The sequence below is a fragment of the Channa argus genome, chromosome 6, assembly GCF_033026475.1.
Source record: "Channa argus isolate prfri chromosome 6, Channa argus male v1.0, whole genome shotgun sequence".
Lineage (NCBI taxonomy): Eukaryota > Metazoa > Chordata > Actinopteri > Anabantiformes > Channidae > Channa > Channa argus.
In genome coordinates this window covers 439,904-459,830 of record NC_090202.1, presented here as the reverse complement: position 1 = coordinate 459,830, position 19,927 = coordinate 439,904, and the positions used below count along the sequence as shown (strand labels likewise).

Here is a 19,927-nt window from a genome sequence, read left to right as displayed (position 1 = left end):
CTGCAGAGTAATAATAAGTGTATTAGGCTTATTGATAACTCCTAAGCTGTGGGCAGTCAAAAATCAAGCATAAGAGATCACTAGTCAATTATCATAAAGTACACAAAGTATGCATTAAGTCATGTGATATAAAATCAAATATTAAGAATACATTTAAAAATATTACAAAATCTAAAGGTGAGATGGTGCATTATTGCCATTTGGTGGCACTGTGGTTCCATCCCTAACTCATTTTTGCTATAAATTAATATTTTTGTGATTTTCCATTTGATCTTAATCAGACTTGGCTCAAACATTGTGAAATCCCTTAAGTTGAACTTGTTATTTGGGTTTGTTAAACTTGTGATTTTATACAGATATTGGATATGTACCCAAATTAAAGACACCTTGACTTGAGGCAATGGTTTATGGTGATTTACAACAGCTTGCACCAAGATGAGGGTGTAGAGAAGATTCTTTCATCCAGGTCAAAATCTATTCAACCGGAGTTGGATTCTGGAGAGGGTTGACACTTACATTTTTAAAGTTAGGGGTCCTGTGTGCATGTGCATTTACATTTCACAAGAAATGTTTGTGTTTGGAACATTAAGTGTTAAACTCATGAAAAGGACACTATTCTAGGAAGCCCCCATGTCACTTACTCTCAGAGACAGGTGAAAGTCTCTGCAGTCTGTGTGTGCTATATAATGGTCTGTGCCCCCTGGTGGTCTGTACAGGCATTGCCTTTATTACCTAATTATAGAAGAAATATGTATTAATTATTGATTGTGAGAAATCAAATTCAGGCAAAGAATCTGAATGAATCTAAAATGTATAAAAGCAATGCAAACACAATCCAGTGTCTTCTTGTGCCAGTCCCAAGTCTGGATAAATGCAGAGGGTTGTCAGTAAGGGAATCCGACGTAAAACACATGCCAAATCAAGACTTCCATACAAAAAGAGTTGTGTTGCAGGAAGGTAGAGCAGTTGTCCACCAATCTTGCAATTGTTGGGTGAATCACCGTCTCTTCCAGTCACATGTCGAAGTGTCCTTGAGCAAGACACTGAACCCCAACTTAGTTGCTCCCGGTGAGTATTGGCCAGCTGCATAGCAGCTCCCCCATCGGTGTATGAGTGTGTTTGTGTTTGTGATTGTGAATGGGTGAATAAGAAGCAGTGTAAAGTGCTTTGAGTGCCAATAGGTAGAAAACCGCTATATAAGTGCAGAACATTTACCATTTTCTGTAGATGTGACAGAAGAGTTCGAGGTGGGTCTCCATCAAGTATCTGAGCTCCTTCTGTTTGCTCTGGTGATAGACAGATTAGATTACACAGGAATCTCCATGGACTATGATGTTTGCAGATGACATTGTGATTTGTAGTGAGAGCAGGGAGCAGGTGGAGGAAAATCTAGAGAGGTGGAGGTCAGCTCTGGAAAACAGAGGAATGAAGCTTAGCTGCAGAGTGACCCAGGTGGAACAGTGAGGTTACAGGGAGCAGAGGTGAAGAAGGTGCAGGACTTTAAGTACTTAAGGTCAACGGTTCAGAGCAACGGAGAGTGTGGAAAAGAGGTGAAGATGCGAGTGCAAGCAGGTTGGATCGGGTGGAGTGTCAGGTGTGTTGTGTGATAAAAGAGTATCAGCGAGAATGAAAGGAAAGATGTTCGAGACGGTGGTGAGACCAGCGATGTTGTTCGGCTTAGAGACAGTGGCACTGAAGAAAAGACAGGAGGCAGAGCTGGAGGTAGCAGAGCTTAAGATGTTGAGGTTCTCTTTGGGAGTGACGAGGATGGACAGGATCAGGAATGAGGACATCAGAGGGACAGCTCATGTTAGATGTTTGGAGATAAAGTCAGAGAGGCCAGATTGAGGTGGTTTGGACATGTTCAGAGGAGAAACTGTGAATATATCAGTAGAAGGATGCTGAGGTTGGAGCTGCCAGACAGGAGGTCTAGAGGAAGAACAAAGAGGAGATTTATGGATGTAGTGAGAGAGGACATGAAGTTAGTTACTGTGAGAGAAGAGGATGCAGAGGACAGAGTTAGATGGAGGCACATGATTCACTGTGGCGACTCCTGAAAGGGAACAGTGCAAAGGAAAAGAAGACATAAAATATAGAAAAGCCAAGGTTACTTTTAGGATTAAAAAGTTGCCCATGTGGTCTATCTTTAGTAGCCCGTTTTACTAATGCTGTGATGTGTCTGTAATGTCACCTGTGAATGCATAACTGAAATGAGTCACATCTTTTAGTGAAGGCAAAACTTTGTTAGTAAACTGACTTGGACTGAACACGTTTAATCGCAGTAGATGGAGCAGTTACACCCTGATGTGTGCTGGGGCAGGATGAGCAATTTAGAGTATGAATGTTAGGGACTATGTATCTGTAAACACTGTAACTTCTCAATAATGCTCCAACATGATTAATAAGATGGAGTCAGTTTTTTAATATCAGCTTTATTTGTCATTTATTGCAATCAAGTCAAACTTTTCCATTCCAATAGGGAGTATGACAACACAATATCTTTACATGTGCCCAAAAATATATTTCACTGACCTTTTTGTCTTATTTGGCAACTTATAGATCTCTGCTAAAACATAATATAGACTACTTTATTCATGAAAAAATACATTTTCCATTTCCACAACAAATACTAAAGAATGGATATGATGCGTATATTAGTTTTGCTTGACACCTCGAACATGCTACAGCTGAAACACGTTATTACTGAGTAAGAAAAAGGAGCCAGACACCTGAACTGCAATTAAAAAAAAGCACTGTTTAGGTCAGAGTTTCTCAGCTGGTTCAGATTCAAGACTCCAATGCTATCAGAGATGGAGCTTTGCATTATTTGTCTATTCTACTATAATGTTATACTATATTTCAGTTTATTATGCTTCTTTAAGTCAGCTTGGTGCATCTGTATATGCATGGACTTGAGTCTCAGATCCTGACAAACACTGACCCAATTTGGATCAGGTTTAGGATGGAATGGGTTCTTCCACATGGTTGAGCTATTATTAATCTGTGCAATGGCCCATTATCTGGTCTTATCAGCTCATGCATATGGTTTGGTAGTTTCCTGCTCTACCTGCCACTACACACTGTAGGTATCAGAGTTTGATATCTAGGTGTTTAATATTGTAACCACCACATGTAAAGATGATAACCACCTGACCTGACTTAAGCTTACTGAAGCATAACTATGGGCATGATAATGACTACTAACTGACTTATGTACAGCTTGAAACCAAAATCAAATCAGCTGATTCTGCACATGAATATGACATTGTCAACACTTGTGTACTGCAGATATGGTGCATAGCCTATTAGTGGCACTGGTCTTTTAACGGTTAGTAACACTGCACACTAATGTGTAACAACTACAAAAACAAACACCACACAAGAAAATGAACACTTTGTCATGTCAGACTGTGACAACATGAAGGAGTACATGGTCACATTAAAGGGGCACATGGACATCAGTTTACTAGTCACACTTAGTATCCCTGAGCCTGAGAAAACATTGGTATGATATCTTCTGAGGCTGTAAAGGAGCCATGTCAGGTCTGAGAAATGAACCTTGATAGGGTCATAGTGACATCATCCAGCTTAGGCTCCAGCTCAGAGACTACATGAACTACACAGGAGAGGTTTGAAAGGGAAGGATCATGTAATGCAATGGATCTAGACTCAAACAACACTGACCTGTGGTTTAGAGCTGAAGCAGACCGATGGCAAAACGTTTTACAAAGACACTCAAAAAGCTGTCACTCCGAAAACTGCTGCATGTATACTTGAATCAGATCTATTAATACTATAACTCCAACGTTTACAGTTATGCCATGTGAAGCCTCACTGCCATTTGCCAAAAACATATGTATACAGAGCTGCAGGTTACTCAAACTGCTTATTTTATGGCATTTTATAGGTTGATTAATTATACATATTAGAATGTCTAGTGTGTATCATTTACTTGCACTGCATGCACTTGAAAAGAACATAAACCATACCCAACCACACCATAACCAAATTCACAACTTAACCATCTAACTGGTGGGATCATGACAATCTAGGTCCTAACAACAGAATCAAAAGACCAGGTCGGGGAAATCTAGTGTAACAGATGTGCATGCACAAACGGTAGGTTCACAGTTTTTCCAAGTCTGTCTTAAAACATTCAGGTTCCCTGCTTAGGGATGTTGCTGTAGCCATTCATCCTGTTCATACAGATGCCTACAAATTATGTTATCTTTGTGAGAGATGGGGCCCAAAATCCAGAGTCCTCAAATTGTGCGAAGAAAAGGAATATTTCCACTGGAAGAACTTCACCAGGGCTTTAGTTTTAGCCTCTGCAACATGCAGCAATGCAGGCCCCGCTGTGTTCCCTGACATTTTCAGATTTGGTCAAATACAACCCAGTATTTTCCATTTGAAGCCTTCTCAAAACAACAGACTTTTGTTAGTTATAATAGTAGTGACAGCCCAATAGATACCGTAGAAGCATAATGGTTATTTGTGTATTAATACAGATATCAAGGAGTGAGCATCAGGAGTGATGATTCTTCTTGCCAGATTCTTGCCAATACACAGAAACAGAAACAGAAGGAATGGCTACAGCAAGGAAAAACTCTTTTGGTGTCAATATGGAAATATGCCTGTTTTAAAAGAAAATGTGAATCCATCTTTTAGTAGGAAGCTGTCGTCCATCTCTAATCTTACCATGTGCTTTTACTATTGTGGTTTTTCTGCTGTTGTTCAAGTGTGGTTTGTGCACAGAAGAAAGATTTAAAGGAATTACATTTTGGGAAAATCCATTGTTAGCTTTCTTTTAGAGAGTGCGATATCACTCTTAGCAAATAATAGAAGCAAGTGTCAGAGACAGTAAGTGTGCTGTGACGGGCCAACTACATCCTGCCTCCTGCTCTACTCTGAACTGTGAGTGAAATGACAAGTGGTCAGTTTCATGCCTCAGAAAGAAAGCAAATAACCACATTTCCCAAAAATTGTAACTATTCCTTTAAAAGAACCTCCCTGAGATGTCTGAGAATTTGGGTTGCACTAACAAAACGAGAAGGTGGTACATACAATGGATCAAATAATTATGACCAACCAACATGATATCAATATATTATAGTGATACAGTTATTTATACTTTTTATCTATTACTACAGTGTTGTTATAACACTGCAGGTTGCAGAGAAGATGTTGATTTAGTGACACTCATAGTAGTAACAATGATAACAAGGTGAGGATGAAACAACATTGTGTGACACAGAACATAACCAAAGTGACAAAATTCTGAATGCTTCACAAACATCTGAACACAGAATCAATCCCCACAAAGAGGAAAATTCACCGAGTTACACAAATAACAAATCCACTATAAAACTATTCTTGCATGAATCTGGAGAGGTCATTCGAGATTTTCCTGATACATCTAAATGTTTTTATATTTATTTTTTTTTTGCCTTTTTCGTAATATAGCTGCTGAATGAACCTCTTCTGAGGCCTGGTATGTGATATCTTTCTGTGCTGAAGTGTGGATGTACTTTAATGCATCTTTAGATTTTCAAATGGCCAAATTCTGAGACAGTGATTCAAGTACAAGCAGAAGGTGAAGCTGTTTCTATAATCTCAGCGACACTGATTGTGCCTGTAAGGGTTGTAGTGCACTTCCTGTGGACAGTCAGGAGCAGAAGGTGGACTGCAGCTGCTTGAAGGCAGCTTGTCTCTGCTTCTTCTCCACTTCCTGTCTCTGGCGTTCCTCTTTTTCCTCTCGAATCTCAGCCTCAAACTTGCTGCCCACAGACAGAGCCTGCATCTGGTAACATACAAAATGGCAGCGTTCCTTCCCATCAGCGATTTCCAACTATTTCCCAAATGAACAAAAACTATACAAATCTATGACTATCTTGTTATCATGTAGCCCTTTAATACTGTTTAAGTTTTCACCTTTTATTTAAAAAAAGATGTTAAATAATGGCTGATTTCATTTTGGTTTTTTGACCAAAAAAAGAAACAAAAACAAAATATGACTCATGTCAAAGTGAAAACAGATCTCTCTATAGTAAATTAAAATAATTATTAAAAATGTAATTAATAAGTGGTGACTGGCGAAGCCAATGGGTTTCATAAATCACACACAGAGTGCAGTGAATTTAGTATAAATACACCTGTAACTAGAAGGTGCAGTTCCAGAGTTCAAACATTAAGTGGAGTTTGGAAAAATTAATGACAATTACTAATCAAAATGTTGGTGCGTACAATGAGTTACTTCTAAAAATATCGTCTGTCATGTTTTCACTGTGCCCTCCAAAAATGCATGAAATTTAAAGTTTAAATTGCTGTGCCCTTTAACATTATTAGGAAGGTTAAATCAGAAATACTGAAAATAATAAGCGTTCCATAAATCTCAATATTTTAATAACCTGGTGTGGGTTAGAGCTTCTCCGATTTATAAAGAACATTCAAACATTTAGCTTGTGGTTGAAAACAAGCATCGGCTGATATGAACCACACTTTTTAGAAGTCTCATGATCAGTAGTTAATGATTTGCACAAAAAGGTGGAAAAAGTTACAGAATAATCTCACTTTAGATATTGATCAGTGCACAGTTATGACAAACTGTCCTATAAATGGAGTTCATATTGTTTTGTGGATACTTTCTTAGAGGGTGCACATGGCAGGACCCCACACAGAAAACCCACAAATGATTGAATACAGCTATGAAGTAGCTACGTCCAAACTAAATATCGCCAGCCTGAAGGTGGAAAAGTACAACAAATACCTTGGCTTCAAAGAAGTCTTTCGCCCCCATCACCCCCTCAGTGGAGACATTGATCTCCGACAGCCTGGCCAGAGCCATCAGGCCGCTCTCCTCCTGCAGCTCTCCAGCCGCTGCTCTCCTGAAGATCAGCAGGAACTGGGGGAAATAAGTTCAAAAATGTATCGATTGGAAATGTTGGACTGTGTGGTGGTATTACAGTATGTGGACGATCGCAATTAAAAAGGACCACATGTATAAAGATAACGATGATGACGGAAGGTGGTATTGGGCTCCAGAAAAATGTGCGGTGTGAAATGACTGGTCTCACCTCTCTAAAGCTCAGTTTGCCATCAAAGTCTTCATCCACCTCTTTGATCATGTTCTTCAGACCCAGGTGGGTCTGTGGAGCTCCCAGCTTCTCCATCATCAGCTTAAGCTCCATCAGGTCGATGAAGCCATCTTTCCCGGTGTCATACCTACAAACCATACCACCCACATGCTGTCAGGTCTAATTAGTCTGGGAGCATGAGAACAGCCAATAAAGTAATTAATGTAAAGTAATTAATCGATACAGTTAAGTTATCCTGTCCACTCTTCCTGTGTTGTGGCTACAACTAAGTACTAATTCATATCAGTTAGATTATGGATTCCATAGTTTCCATAAGAGAAAGGAGAAATTGGATAACTCAACAGCATACACAGATTGACAGTAGCCAGGTTATTTACAGTGAGTGGATCTAAATGCACTCACTGATTGTGCTGATTATCTTGTGTGCTTTGATTTGATGTGGTTTGTGATTATGTGATGTTCCCTTCTGTAGGAAACAGCCTTATGTTTGTAAATAGTACAACTGTACATGAATTGACAAATCTTGCAAGGAGCCACTGGAAAACTGTGCATCCATTTACTGGTATTAGTTTTTACGGCAAACTGCAACATGGCTTGTTGAGTCAGGTGGAGCTGGGTTATTGGCTGCTGAGATTATTTCCCTCTCACATCTCTCCCACCTAAATGTCACGGTGCTGAAGACGTGGGGTTAATTTTATAAATTAATGAATTTGTGTAAACTGACTGCAGCTTTTAATTCTAAATGGGTCCTTTTTACATGGAAAAATATCAGTGGCATAGTAGCAGGATGAAAGTCCTCAGCTAGCAGCACTCACTGGCTCAGTGTTCAATGAAATTACAAAACTCATTGTTGTTATTAGGCTGAAAATGCATATACTCTGAAGTAGGAGCTAGAAAGTCCCTCAAAGTAATGTTATAAGAACTATTCCCCTTTGAAAATCTTCTGATGTGGACACACAATGGTGTAAACTCACGCAGCAGTTCTAGGAACTATGAAAAAGTTAAACTACTTTTTCAACCAGGGAACCAGGGGAACTAAGTCTATGGTGCCCACTACTGAAAACATATTAAAATCAGGTCATATCATGTTCTAATTATTGACCTGTTATTTTTTACAAATGTCTTGCTTCAAAGCGTTATATTTAATTTTAGCTTAATGTTTTCTTCCTCGCTCTCTCATAAAATCTACAGTACAAACTAAGAAAACACTAAATCCTGGCTTGCGGCCGCATTCCAAGCTAATGAGAGTGTTATTGTTGTACAAACTGCTTTTCTTTATTTGTTGCCATGAATTGTTCTTCTTTCACTGGCTCAACCTCAATCTTCAAATCTCTTCCCTCAGTCATGACGGCACATTACTGTGAGACTTCAGCAGCCAGTAAGCCAGCTGTTATCACCAGAGACAAAGCCCACAGAGGCTTGGTTCTGATAGGAAGAGTATTTATAGCAGTCCTCCACAGCCGTCTGTGTGAACACACACTACAGTATCAGGCCTGCTGATCCCAGAGTAAGACGAATCAAAACTGTTGTGTTTCCCAGTCCTTCAGAAGGCCACAAGGAGCTCATTCCTTTATGTTTTCTGATATCACAACTGCCTCATAAGGATCTGTTCACCATCGGCCCGACACGGCATCACTACACCGTAAAACCCTGCCATCATTCAAAGTCTCAAGAGAAATACCAGGAGCATTTTGGCCATTAACATCAGCAAAATGGCTTTTATACTTTTATACTTACACCTGAAAATGCAGAATTCAAGACATTGAGGGTCAGATTCTATATACAGAATTTCTACAGGATTTACTTCATAATTGCTGGTTCTGCTGGTCCAAATCTGATCTGACATTTAATTTACTCAAATGTTTAATTTAATATGAATGTGGAAATAAAAGTATAGCAACTAAATCAGACTCATCATTTCTCATAACTTACTTGATCCAAATTCTGAAAGTTCTGATTCGGAACTAGGCTACAAACTTCAGCTGCTAACTTTGCAGAGTGAACTGTTAGTGTCATTTTAACACAATGTGGAGAATCCTTATGAATCCTTATGTCCGAAACAGAAATTAACATTTTAACTAAAGAAAACTACATTTATTCTAAATACATTGGCTTTAGAAAGTATTCTGACTACTTGTCTTTGGAGATTCTCATTCATCCCCATCTTATTAATCATTTACTATCTACCATTTAATCCTGAAGGTCTTTCTTGGTGCCAACTGAACTTGCTTAAGGTTGCTGGAAATGTTTCACCTCTCATCTGAAAGGCTTCTTTAGTTCTAGCTGACTGGCCCAGAGTCTCACGTGACCCTAACAATACACAATGTTCAGGTTAGACAGTGATCAACAGGTGACCTCAACAGACCCTTGCAGTGTTAACAATTTAATGACTTCAATGAACACCTGGGACTCCCAGCCAGTCAGCATGAGGTACATTGAGGTCATGTGGATTTATTTGGGGCATTTTGTCCCCATTAGTCTGTACTTAATACAACATAATTAAAGTGAAAATAGAGAAAGCAAAATCATTTACAAATGCATTCTGACCATTTGTTGTGGCTCCAATAATATAAGAGCATTTTCATAGAACTTCTATAGAACTTTTCATAAGCTTAACAGACAAAATAAAAAGGGAAAAAACAAGATTATGAGAATGCATTAGAGTTCAAATACATCAGAGGAAAAAAATGTAAAATGAAACAATGAATATGACACAGAGGTTGTTTCTCTAATACTGGACCTGTCTTCAGTCTCCACCCTGGACCAGGGAACAGTCAACAACAAGTGTTGAGCAGATCTCAGGCTACAAGCCAGAGTATAGAGAGAGAGAGAGAGCGAGAAGGCAAGCAATGTGGGGTGGGGTGGCTCCATCCATGCCTTTAAAAACAAGCAACTCAAGTTTTCAGGCACTTGTGAAGGCCAAAGGTAGGAGGAGGCAAGACAGGAAAATATGCTCAGGTCATATAATGTTAGATTTATAACTACAGTACATGCTTGAGAGACATTTGTGGTCCTGATTATTGAACAAGTCAATGATGATGGAAGCATGTGGAGCAGTCTCAGGGAAATTCAAACGTTTAGTGTTTTACTACTTTGCCAAACTCACACTAGAATTACACGGGAGCAGCAACACAGTCACATCACATTCCTGTGTTATGAAGGGACTTTTTGTAGCAAACATCCACACTCCCACCCACAGACACACATAAAACCAAATGTTAATCTAATTATCTGACAACTGCACCAACAACTGTTCATCAGCCCTCTACACACCCTTGATCCAACACTACTTGAATGAAAGGGTCAAATATAGACGTAAGTATTTGAATAGAGTTATATTTTACTGACAGTAATTGTAACAACTGCCCCCACATAAATCCCTCTTAATATGCATTATGGACCGTTTCTAGCCAGGGATGGGGGATGCCATCCTCTCCTGGCACAACATTCCAGTCCCATGAAGACAAAAGCCCCTGTGGTTTGGTTTGGTTCTTTGTGGGAGCACAGGAATGCCAGCAGCATGCTGAAGCAGGCCGTTCCCCTGTTGCCATCTGACCATGGACACGGCAGTTATTACTCAAATGGGAGTCCACTGTAATCTTTGTGTATCTCTTTGTACAAACCAAACATCTAAATTTGTTTTAGAAAGACTCACCATTATCTGTGATTAGGAATGTCTTTGCAATTTTTGGCTGCATTTATACTGACAGCCCTTCAAAATATCACCCTTTTGTGACAGTGGCTCACTTTTAAAAGTAAAACTGGTGATTTTCTTTTCTCTGCCTCAGTCCTATTAGCCTCGTTTCCAAATTTAATTTGAAAATTTTAAATAATTTAGCCGACGTTTGCTGCATATTTTACAAAAAAAAAAAAATTGTTGAAAAAAATAGGAAGACTTTCAAGGAGATGTGCAGCTTTTGAGGGTTAAGGTGGTTAGGATTAGGGTTAGAGGGCATAATGGAGGGTCAATAATGCTGTGTTTGTACCCCTTAAATACAGCGTCACAGACCATATTCTCAAGCTGGCCATGTTCCTCTGATGGGAAGTTTACAAATGGCATGATGCTGTAAACTTTTCAACATTGTAAATCTGACAGTTTTATCAGAAATGTCACCAACTAAGAAGACAGTGAAAAGTGAAAATTGGTAGAAACATTGAGCAATATTTTAATAACAGTATAAATCTGACAGCTTGCCCTTGCAACTCAGGAGCAGGTGTTTTCACAAGTTTTGTCAGAAGATAACCTCTTAAATTTTAATGAGAATCCATTGAACTACGGACAGACACAAAGCACACAATTTCAAAAAATAAAAATGGAGGAAGGATAAAAATAGTGAGCGTGTACTGTATCAATGACAGCACCTGGAACATTAAGGTTAAGAAACTGTGAGAAGGAACCTGATAAACTGTTGTGTGAAAGCACTTGTATCAGTCAGGAGGTTTGGTAAATAATTAGAGGGAATTGATGCCACGTTGCCTGCAACACTCCGGTCTAGGCTACATTGTTGCTTGAGCTCACTGAGCTTCCTTGTTAATTATAGATGCTGGAGCATTTGGGACTAGAGAACTCCCTTTCTCCAAATGTATTCTCATCTCCCCCATCATGACCCAGCTCAGCTTATAAAGCTCTTTGCTGCAGTGCATGTTAGAGCAGCATACTGTAGATTTATACCACAGGGTAAAACATGCTCCTATTATTCAGTGACCTGTCAATATAAAATCCAAAAGCTGAATTTGAATTTGGTTCATTCATCAGCATACACGAGCAAGTTGCTCGTGTTCTACATAATTGAAAATACTGCCATAGCAATAAAATTAAAGTATTATTTGTTCAGCTTGATAATGTATGGCAAACAATGAAATGTGCCTTTAAGCCAAAAGCTCTATGTGGAAGAAAAGTGGGTCAGCAGGCGGAGGATGCTCCGTGGGAAAGTGGACTGTGGGACTGAGATCAGTGCAACAAAAGAATAGTGACTAAAGAGACTGTGGACTTGCATGGGGAACATGACAAACATGTTTGGCTGTTAAAAACCAGGTTGTGAGATGCAGCCAGTGGATTCCTGCCTATTCACAGCCCCAGCTTATCTAACCCCTGCGCAATATGTAGATGCTTCCAGTTTTCCATATGAGGGAAAACTCATTCCAAACAATGAGGGCAGTCACAGTCCTCTGAATAGCCACCAAGACAAACTCAATGAGCCAAAGGTCAAAGGTTTGGGAAATCCAAGTGGCTTAGATATCTCAAATATGCAGTATGGTAAATGAGATCTCAGATCAGCCATTGAAAGGTTTTCTTTTACTGATAAATGACTCACTGAAATCTATTTAATAAATAGAGATTTTCAGACAGCCATCAAAAACATGACCTGCCACCTTATAGAAACCTAAAATACTACGAAGTGTCTCCACAAAGTAAAACTAATGAGATCACCAAAGTTTAACCAAACATTTATGACTATCTCCATCAGCAGTCAGAGCTAACAGAGATGTTTTCTGTCTGGACCAGTGTGATGGAGAAATGACTTTAACTCAAACTTCCCAATATTTCAGCAGGATCCATGATAGAAAATGCTATAGAGAAAAGTATTTTAAATAACATGTTTAAAAAGAAATTCATAAATTTATGGTCTTGGTAGGATTAAGCGCTTGTGTTCATGTTGCAGCACAATATGAGTAATGTTAAGTAAAAATCCACCGATGTTTGCCCATATTTTACTAAAACAAGTTGTTGAAAAGTAGAAAAACTCTGAAGGAGATGTGCAGCTTTGAGGGTTAGGGTTTGGGTCAGGTTAGGCCTGCATGTTGACAGAGGGCATAACGGAGTGTTTGTACCCCTTAAATAAAGCACCATAGACCATAGTCTCATGGTGGCCATGGTTCTCTGATGGGAAGTTTACAAATGGCATGATGCTGTAATCTTTTTAATATTGTAAATCTGACAGTTTTATCATTTCACTGCTTTGTGAAATGTCACCAATATGAAGACAGTGAAAAGTGAAAATCAGTAGAAACATTGGGCAATATTTTAATGAAAAACAATTAAAAATCACGATTAAGCCCATCAGCTAATGTTATGATACAACCACTTCGTAGCTAACATTTTTGGCCAAATAAAAGACATAAAGTCTCTCAGGATGTCCACTATTCTCCTGGTAGATCTTTTCAAAAGTGGTGAAATAATAAAATTGATTTACAACAAATTGATTTACATTTGAAGATTTACAACCTGGAAAACTGACATTATCTTTATATTAACCGCAGGTAGACAAAGGTGGAAAAATGTCTGTTGTTTACAGATTTTTTTAAGAATTGATGAAGACGAAGGTAAACGCAACTCTGCTGTGCTAAAGTCTTAAGATCCATTTACCGACAGACATGGTCAGGTTTCTCAGAATAATTTTAAAAACTATATTTTCCTGTTTCTTCATCCAGGGTCTCACCTCAAATCTGTGAGTTCATTTTCTATTTCCATCTTTTCAGTGACAACTGCGATCGGTCGTCATCATACTTTTTTTGGCAGAAGAATATGTGTGAGAATTTCTGTTTTTGCTAGATTTGCAATGGATTGATCAGGATTTTACGGTTATGGAAAATACAAATTTGATAATGGTACAGACACTTTCCTATGGGTCAGAGTATACCAAGTTCAGGCTGGATGCGGAGTCTTGTCCTGCCCTCTAAAAAAAAAGATAGTAAATCTTCTGCACTTATAAAGCGCTTTTCTACCTATTGGCACTCAAAGCGCTTTACACTGCATCTTATTCACCCATTCACACTCGTAATCACACACACTCACACACTGATGGGGGAGCTGCTATGCAGCTGACCAACACTCACCGAGAGCAACTAAGTTGGGGTTCAGTGTCTTGCTCAAGGACACTTCGACATGTGACTGGAGGAGCCAGGGATTGAACCAACAACTGTGAGATTGGTGGACAACCACTCTACCTAAAATAAACTGAGAATCCCACTGGAACTGGACAGTACCCCCGCCCTCCCTTTGGTCTATCACAGCGCTTAATTAATACCTTCAAGCCACAGTTTAGTGTTGAGTGACAATAATGTGGTAAATCCAAGTAACAAAGTTCTTTTAAAATGGCTTCCATTAGCACTTATCTCACTCACGAACCACCGATTCCTTGTTTGGCCTGCTGCTGCAGCAAAACAGCCACAGATTAAGCAGCAAACAATAGATGAACAGAGGAAGTCAGCAGAAGTACTTCTGTATCTTTTCTGCCAAGAGAGTGTAAAACTACATATATCCTCCTGTTAAACAATAGATCTGATAAATAATTATTACTGCTATTAATTCATTCGTTAATTATTTTGTTCTGTAACTGATTTGTTGTTCATCTCAGAATTTGTTACTTTGTTTGACTAACACTCGTTTCAGAGGCTGCAACCAGCAAATCGAACTTTTATTCATGCATAAGATGTTACCAAAACTGACTACTCTTCTCTCAAATATACCCTTCAGTAATCACAGAGTAATCACTCATGCCTATCACTTCTTCATGTAGAAACAGAGCACAGACGTGAGATTCCAGCAGCATTCAGGCACAAAGACCCTGTTGTTGGTTGGAGCAGAGTCCAACCCTGAGGAAATGGACAAACAATAGCTATCCTTCTCCAGGTTGACAAGCACACCAACACACAGCCCCGAATAATATGAATAACATAATGAATAACATTTCCTATTTCTATTTAAATTTACATTTAAATGAGCATTTTAGAGCTTACAAATTGTTCAACTTGGTTTTGTCCATGCAACAAGCAGGCAACCCAAAGACATCTTATCTGGTAAAGTGACAGTGTGCAACATTTTTCCTACATTTTTTATTTAAATATTGTCCATAACTTATCTCATGTGGAGAGGGGAGTGGGAGGGCTCCTGTGACAAACAGCGGAGATTCTCACTTCTAAAACTGTTTGAGTGAGCCTCACCCTTCTATCCAATCAGAGAACAGCAACAATTTCTGCTTGAGCATGTCCCCATGCACAATTTTTGGATCCCATGCTGATCCAGTACCTTCAGCATTAGCTATCGAAAGATACCAGACCAATTCAAAACGTAGATTTTTTACGGTAAATGCTGACGACATGTATCTGACGTGGTGCAACCTGACACATTGTCTTTTCAGGACCCAAATACTGGAGGTGAAGGTTGAAAAAAGTCCATCATATTTAAGCACTGATATATATCTGTTATATGAACTTTATTCAATTCAAATAAAGTTGAATTGAATTGAATGGTTGAATGAGCAAACGGTCAAAAAAAAGGTGACGTTGGAGGAATAAGAATGAAAAAGAGACAGGCTGGCTCATCTAAAGCTGATTAGACAAAACAGAAAACACTGTTCGGGACATTTTTCCCGATTTTTCAGACCAAATAATTAGCAGATTAAATCCTTTTGGCCTTCTTTATTTCTAGTTTGATCTATACCAATTTACAGGAAAGAACGTAGAAACACTGAGGAAATTAGATTCATCATTTTCTGATGAATGTTTTGGAGCATGGAACAACAACACACCATCCCCAGTGAACCGAGCATTATAATCCGGGGGAAGTAGAGTGCGATTGCTCAACTTCGGCTACAATAACACAACAGCTCAGAGGTCTGTCCACTGATCACGACACACTGACGGACAAAACGTAGGAGTATGAGGCGAACACAGGCCTCCACCGAGAACCGAACGCCAAGCCGAGAGCCGCGTTCATCACCTGCGGGCATCACGTCAGCAGCAGCCTAATCTCATCATAAGCTTCCAGCCCGACGTGCTCCCTCAGTCCCAACCCCCAGACCGCAGATAAACATGTCAGACAAAGAAAGAACCGTTAGCTCCAGCCTTACCGTCTAAACATCGCCTCCATGTCCTTAATCTGTTTACGAGAGAACTCCTTGAACTCCGTGTACGGGTTGAAGACGCGGGTCGGTCGCGGAGCAGCGGTGCCCTCGTTAATGTCCAGTCTGCGGGTCAATTTGGCGGACAGTTCGGAGGACGAGTCGCCGCAGGCTCCCTCTGGCTCCTGCTGTTTGGGTCGGACCGGGCTCTGCTCGGGCTCCGGCCTCGGCTCAGCCTCCTGCGTAGCGGCCAGGCGCGACTGCAGCTTCCGAGCCAGCTCTTCTGATGCCATGCTGCAGGTCGGACGCTGCTCACTGAGCCTGTCACCAAGTACCACTGCGATCAAGCTACCGGAGATCAGTCCACAGAGAGAGACGCAGCTTCCGCCCGCGCAGTTTCAAAATAAGACTTTCATCTTTTCCATCAACGCGTTTTCCAATTCAACAGAGCTTCCTTATTTGATGTCATCACTGAATGTTTGCAAAACAAACGCAATGAAATAAAAGTGTGATTTAAAAAAAAAAGACAACAGCTAAATGCAATAGGCAGATGGAGCTCATCCAGAAGATGGCAGCAATTCTCTACAGAAGAAGCAGAAGCAGAGTTTATGCAGTGTGTATACTCATACTGCACAGTGTACAGTATTTACACGTTTCCAAAGTAATTTTACACTGGTATAGGACAGCTAGTTAGATGAATGTAAACTATTATTTCTACAAAAAAAAACTATTTCCGAAAAAAGAGACAGATATATAAAAGAAGAATCCTGTGGTTTGGAAATCATTTGAAATTAGATCATGTTGCTGGGATCAGATTCAATGTGAGCATATATTTTTCAAAAACATTTGATTTGTTGTCTTTGTATAATTTACAATCAGAAATTGCTTTCAAGTTATTTGCAAATCATTCCCCTTTTTTACACAGTGTCATAACTTTTCTGTAAATTTAGTTTTTACACATAGGAAAAAAATAGTTGCATATGCACAAAAAGGCTTGTTAAACCCCAAAGTGGGTGTCACTGCATATTTTACATGTTGGTATACTGTGGTTTCCCATTGACTATTTCTAAGGTTTTACACTCTCATAAATGCAGGCTAGTATTTATAAATTGTATGAAATAGTTGTACACATGGCTGGACCATGGGCAGGTTAGAAAGAGCTCAGACTGACATACAGAACTTACAGAAAGCAATAAATAAGAAAAAAAGTTTTCATAAATAAAACTATATTTTTATTTGAACAAAATGTGTATTCATGTATTTGTTTGGGTATTTATATATTTAAGTAGTCCTTACATATTTTTATTACTGCCATTCATTGTTTGGTCTCTTTTCTTTTGCAGTACATTTTACTAAAATTCATAACATGCAATCTAATATTGATTCGGTTTAGGTAGAGCCTGTTTCATTAACCATATCAATTTGCTGTGATCACACTTTGCCAATGCACTTGCTCACATTTTGGCAGGAAAGTTGTTCCAAACATTTTGGTGAACTTGACTCAGCTCTTATGTGGATTTAGCCTGTTTCAGTCTCTGTCTCTTCATGTAAACCCAGAATGACTTGATATTAAGGTTGGGGCTCTCAGGGTTAGTACCATCTGTTCCAGGAAACTTTGTTCTCCTCTGGATGTTTGTCCTGCTGCATAATGAATTTAACAGACACCGCCTGATGAGATTAATGATAATTATCCAAACATCTGAAGTTGACCTTACTGATAATTTTTTCCTAATATGCTTTTTTATCATATAGTCCTACACGTTCACGAAGCCAATGGGGAGCTTCAATAAAAGAATGGTCTAGAATTGGCCACCGTTTTTACTTAGTACTAATGACTTATGATTTATTTGACCTCCCATTTTGCTTTACAGTGTGTCAAGTTGGTTTAAAGTTTATTTTGAAAATTATAAAGGGATGTCATCACAGCCAAACACAGATGCCCTGAAAAAAGCATTTTCGTTTTGGACATACAGCCTTCAAATTAAAAGCTAAAAATATAAAATCACCCACTTAATAATGTCTAAAAAAAATCGGGCAACGTTTGTAAGGTTTTTGCAAGAGAAAAATATACTTTTAAAAAGTATATTACAATAGCTGTAGACAATAAATGAGTTGTATTCTTTGAACGGTAACTTAAACTTAATTATATACAAAGGAAAGCGGCATTGTGTTTTGTTTTTGTTTTATTCTGAAAGAGTCATACCGGACGCGGAGAGATGCTATCTCTTTGACATGAAGCGGAAGTATAGGCTGACTGTAAATACCTTGGTACAGGTTTCTCTAATCTCTAAAACATATCAGGGAGGAAGATGTGTGTGTCTGCGCAACTCCCTGTTGTACAGTGAGGATTTACCAACGCCTAGATAAGTTGGCAGCAAGAAAAATGAATGAGTCAGTCATGAAGGTTCTGCTCAGTGAGCGGGGTCACAGCTGCTGACACACCAAGGTCGGGGATAGTTTTCTCTGTTTTACCGTCTCTTGAGGAGGCGGTGGATATTCAGACTGTCAAATAACCTGTGAGTGACATCAACAATCCCCAACAGATTTGTTGTTACAGGCGCTTGTCTTCACCTTGAGCATCCGGTGTGGAAGAAACAGTGGACTTGTAGAATAACGAGTTGAAGTTATGGAGCATCTGTAAAGTAGAAGTAGATGGCTGCGTTTGCCCCACATCCAGTAGCCCTAACCTTTGTCCCGCGAAATCCCTCAGACTAACATCAAGTTCATCGCGTTGTTTCCATGATCTTTACCTGTTTTTTTAATAAGACAATGCTTATGGAATAACAGTTTAACCTAAGATACAAACAAATGTCAAACGTGGCCTGTAGATTGTGCTATAGAGAGCTGGCAGATAGCTTGGAATTAGTATGCGTTCAAATTATTCATTTATGATGATGATACATATCAGATTTCTTTGGATTTGCCTAGCAGATGTTCATATGCTGTTATGACCAACTGACATCCAAACTGGTGTGTGAGGGAGATCGTGAGAGTGTGTGAATGCTTGAAGTCCAGCAGCTTGCAATCATTATCCTCTGTGACTTTGGAGTAGCCTCCTTTTACTAACATTCTACTAGTATTTTACATTTACTAGTAGTTTGAGAATGTTGACAGACACGTATATGCATAAGATACAAACAAAACAGTGCCCTGTACATGAAAACACAACTTCATTGTGTTACTAGTAGTCCACAGGCTGCCTTTAAATTGGTTTCTGCTCCACTTGTCTCATGTCGTAGGCTGGCTGTCCTTCACAGAGTGGTCCCCGACAGGAAGAGGCAGCACAACAGAAACATGAGTTCACTACTCAGGTCAGTGACTGTTATTGATATTATGTTCTTTAACATTTGTCTTGTGTATCCTCCTGGAGTCACATCGCTCTTTCTTTTACAAGCTAAGGACTTGTGCTTTAGCTCCTCCTTAACACAATAGTTCCACACTTCTGACCTCCTCCCATTTTTTTGGGGAGGAGGTCACAAGTGATGCATTGTAGCAGTTTTTGGCCTGAGACGCTGCTGGTGACTAATTCTCAGGCTCAGTCAGTGTTTGCGTGTGAATGTAGTGTATGACTCGTCCATGAGGACAGAAATAATTGAGGGAACAGTTGAAAAACAGCCTCACACAGCTGGCAGAGCGTTTTTTGTGCTAACAGGTTAGAGTTCTTTAGATATAAGTGTTTCACTGATTATGGAATTGCATGACTTACCCTGGGTATAGTCACAGGTGCTGGAGACCACATTGACGCTGGGTGGAGTCGCTGAAATCTTCGTTTGTTTTCACATCATAGTGTAAACATTTCACCACCACCTAAAATTATCCACTTTGATGGTGGTGGAGCAGAGGAAGCTGAGCATCTTTGTTGTGCTGTCTGTGTGTGGCTCACACAGACTTTCCCTCCTGCTCTCATGATGCCTAAGTGATATTACTACTGATATATGTTGCACCAGTTCCAGATTCACACAGCTTGCTTTTTGTCATTAAAATTAATTA

At 39.4% G+C, this 19,927-nt stretch overlaps 2 protein-coding genes across 5 annotated transcripts in view; one reads left to right on the top strand and one right to left on the bottom strand.

Moving 5' to 3' along the window:
* Positions 1–2,412: 2,412 nt before the first annotated feature.
* Positions 2,413–16,296, bottom strand: efhd1 (EF-hand domain family, member D1). The gene is made up of 4 exons (XM_067507634.1): positions 15,947–16,296; positions 7,074–7,221; positions 6,767–6,901; positions 2,413–5,800 (listed from the first exon to the last, which is right to left on the bottom strand). The coding sequence occupies exons 1-4, from the start codon at positions 16,228–16,230 to the stop codon at positions 5,666–5,668; spliced, it is 702 nt and encodes a 233-aa protein (XP_067363735.1). The 5' UTR covers positions 16,231–16,296; the 3' UTR covers positions 2,413–5,665.
* A 1,857-nt stretch (positions 16,297–18,153) lies between these two features.
* Positions 18,154–19,927, top strand: part of nlrx1 (NLR family member X1) — a 28,474-nt gene continuing 26,700 nt past the window's right edge. For 2 of the 4 annotated variants that reach the window (XM_067507809.1, XM_067507808.1), the window contains exons 1-2: positions 18,154–18,453; positions 19,177–19,248. In XM_067507809.1, coding sequence (XP_067363910.1) covers positions 19,232–19,248 — 17 coding nt within the window. In that variant the 5' untranslated portion in view covers positions 18,154–18,453; positions 19,177–19,231. The remainder of the gene's footprint in view (positions 18,454–19,176; positions 19,249–19,927) is intronic. The other 2 variants (XM_067507810.1, XM_067507811.1) reach the window with 2 other exon arrangements.

Excerpts from the sequence above, each read along its gene's own strand:
- efhd1 (XM_067507634.1), bottom strand. The coding sequence starts at position 16,230 with ATGGCATCAGAAGAGCTGGCTCGGAAGCTGCAGTCGCGCCTGGCCGCT. Across the intron at positions 7,222-15,946 it reads ATGGAGGCGATGTTTAGACG|GTATGACACCGGGAAAGATG; the intron begins GTAAGGCTGGAG and ends TATGGTTTGTAG. Across the intron at positions 5,801-6,766 it reads AAGACTTCTTTGAAGCCAAG|ATGCAGGCTCTGTCTGTGGG; the intron begins GTATTTGTTGTA and ends GTATGTTACCAG.